Source organism: Trachymyrmex cornetzi, unplaced genomic scaffold (genome assembly GCF_001594075.2).
Source record: "Trachymyrmex cornetzi isolate Tcor2-1 unplaced genomic scaffold, Tcor1.1 scaffold21, whole genome shotgun sequence".
NCBI classification, from domain to species: Eukaryota; Metazoa; Arthropoda; class Insecta; order Hymenoptera; family Formicidae; genus Trachymyrmex; species Trachymyrmex cornetzi.
The window spans coordinates 1,583,452-1,586,758 of record NW_017296741.1 but is presented as its reverse complement, the minus strand read 5'-3'; the positions used below and the strand labels follow the sequence as shown (position 1 = coordinate 1,586,758).

Sequence of the window (3,307 nt, the reverse complement as noted above, 5' to 3'; positions counted from 1 at the left end):
AAATAAAAATACTAATTAATAAGTAATAAAAAAGTAAAAAACATAGGGAAAAAGAAAAGAGAAAAAAAAAAGGAGAAAGAAGAAAAAAAAAACAGAGAATTTTTTTTTTGTTATTATTTAAAAATATGTCTTAATAAAATTTTTTGTTATTATTTAAAAATATGTCTTAATAGTCAAGTTTGTAATGTCAATGACATAAAACAGTAAGATTAAAAATTAAATTAGAATAATATCTGTGTCAGTAGAATAAAAAGTCTGAAATAAATAGTCAATAGAAAAGAGTCAATAGAATAAAAAGTCTGTGATAAATTAACATAAATTAAGTACACGCACTCAAATTTGAAACTCTCAAGGAAACCCTCATACATTAACAAAAAATAATAAAAAACCTAAGCTTATTATAACAAAGAGAGAGTAATGTGAAGAAGCGTCACGAAATTGAAAAGAGACTCTCATATAACGGATCAAGTTTTAATGTGTCATTCTGTAGGTTAAGACCATTTTTTTGCCTCTTGATATGGATCATTTCAGATAACAATCTCTTATTCCAAAACATCTCTTTATCCAAAATTTTTACGTTATCCCAATCAAAATCATGGGAGGTCTGTAACCTATGATCGGTAATAACTGACGATTGAGACGTATTTCTGTTAATGTGGTTCTTGTGTTCTGACATCCGTACACCGATACATCTACCAGTCTGGCCTACATAAGAGGCATCACAGTCTCTACAGTCAAGTCTATAAACTATTTCAGCTTGTGATGTGGTCGGTAATTTATCTTTTTGCACTCTAATGAATGCATTTAATTTCTGAATACCCCTGTATGCCAACTTCAATCCCGGAATACCCCTTATGAAATTTTTTATCTTGTCTGTTATGGATGGGATGTATGGAATAGTAAAATATCTCCTATCTTCAGATGAAAGGACCGGGTCCATGGATGTGTTACGATTGTTTAATTGTTGAAATTTTTTCTGCAGTCTTTTTTTAATGGTGGAAAAGATTAATCTAAGCGGGTAACCATTCTTTAACAAAATAGAGATAACTTTATTGAAATTTTCCCTGTGGAATCTTGGATGGGAAAGTAAAATCACCTTATCTATCAGACCCAAAATGGTACCCACTTTTTGAGAGATAGGATGGCAGGAAAAAAAGTTTAAAAAACGGCCCGAAAAAGTTGGTTTTCTATACCAATCCGTAATAATATGTCTGCCTTCTTTTATTAACGTGACGTCCAGAAAATTGATGGTGTCTCCTCCCTCTTCCATTGTGAATTTTAAACGTGGATGGTAATCGTTGAATGTGTCTAAAATTTCACTGTAATCAGATGATTCAGTGATCAATAGAATGTCATCCACATATCTTACATAGAATGTCGGTGTTGTTGTCAGTTTTCTTATTGAGATGGATTCTAACTCTTGCATAACGATGTCTGCAATAATGGGAGAGAGCGGAGACCCCATAGGTACGCCAAAAGTCTGTTTGTAGAACTTGTCATTAAAGGTAAAATATGAAGAGCTGAGAACCAACTTTAAGGCCTTAAAAAATTCTGATTTAGGAAGCTCTGTATTACGTTCAATATAACACCACTTCGTCGAGAGAATGTCCATAGCAAGCTCCACAGGAACGTTCGTGAAGAGAGAAACCACATCAAGAGACAGCAAAACAGACTCGTCGGGAATTGTCAGAGAACAGAGTACGTCAGTCAGATGGAAACTGTTGATAATACAACTTTTTGCACGTGGAAGGTTGTCATGTAAAATTCTATGCAAAAAAGAAGCCAAGTTATGAAGTGGGCTACCGGTAGATGAAATAATGACCCGTAATGGGTACCCCACTTTGTGTATCTTTTTTAGTCCATAAGCACGTGGCAAAATTTTATTAGATGAATATAAAAATTTATACCTGGAATCCGAGATCAAATCGCGACGCTTCCAACATCTTAATAGAGACAAAAGATCAGATATAATCGCATTGGCCGGATTACGTTTAAGTATAGAATATGTTTGAGCATCAGAGAACAACAATTCCATGTTCCTAATATAGTCAAATTTATCTAGCGCCACGACAACATTGCCTTTATCTGCGGTAATAAATATAATATGTGGATTATTTTTACAAAAAGTTTTTGTTGTTGAGTGAAGTGCAATAATCGTTTTTTCAATATCCGTGTGAGTGGTATTATTCATATTTTTCAAAAGTGGGAATATTTTGTTTCTGAGTTCTTTAATGTTAGGTATCTTGCATCTGAAAAAATTGTGTTCGAGATCCTTTATAAATTCAATCCTAGCATTATCTACGTTAAGATTCGGTAAACAAAACCCTTGGCCTAGTTGTAACAATGCTTGCACTTCAGGGGGAATGTGTGTGGCACTGAGATTCTTAAACCATTCGTTGTTAATTTTAAGAAAATCATAATTCATATTTAAAAAATCTGCAACAAATAGCTTGATTCCAAAAGTGTCTCGAATAAAGTTCGTATTGTTGGGTTTATGGAATAGATATTGGAAACAAGAATCACTATTGATGGACTCGAGAATGGAATTATTGCTCGAAGATATGGTGCCCTCATTTCTCACGCAATAATACTCTACATCCGGCATGCTTCTCAATATTTTACGATGGTGTTCTTTTAATAGCCATTTAATTTTTCGGTTAAATTTTTGATGTTCAGATAAACGTAATTTATTAAAAGAAGCATACTGAGACTGAATAAAACTATTAAAAAATTTTAAGGGAAGATTGTTGTTGATTTTATTCGTGAGGTTAAATAATTTATAATTAGTATTTCTGATTCTTGCGAATGCATCTGCTATTTCGTAATTAATTATCAATTTCATAAATTTAATTTTCTTTTTATGGAAAATGTGTGTATATTTCGTACTGTAAAAGTTCTGGTTATCTAAAAAATTTTTTGATAAATGATGTGGAAACAATTCTAAAGATTTGCATTTACGTAGAAAGCAAATCATTGCATTAACTCTGATCAACTCTTTATTAAGTTTGATCCATGATTTAAGTAAGGAGACGGTGAAATAACCAAACAAAAAATTAATATAATTGAAATACGAATCAAAGTAGTGATGGCGCATATTACAGGCAGCGCTATTCTTAAATAATAAATATTAATTGATAAGGCTCTCCAGAAATGATCTAACAAATAAGTATTAATAAATATATATATATATATATTTATTTATGTATATACATATTTATTTACTTATTTATATTTATTTATTTACGTATATTACGTGAAAAATATTCACAAAGAAGTACTCACAAATTACATGGAGATGTTTTATATA

General features: G+C 31.4%; 1 protein-coding gene across 1 annotated transcript; it reads right to left on the bottom strand.

The window, feature by feature from the left end:
- Positions 1-430: 430 nt before the first annotated feature.
- On the bottom strand, positions 431-2,605 carry LOC108759860 (uncharacterized). Its single transcript, XM_018505521.1, has one exon. It carries the CDS (start codon positions 2,603-2,605, stop codon positions 431-433), a length of 2,175 nt encoding a protein of 724 aa, XP_018361023.1.
- Between the last annotated feature and the right edge of the window lie 702 nt (positions 2,606-3,307).

What these genes read in the sequence shown, in the direction of transcription:
- LOC108759860 (XM_018505521.1), bottom strand. Translation starts at nt 2,605, where the DNA reads ATGCCGGATGTAGAGTATTATTGCGTGAGAAATGAGGGCACCATATCT.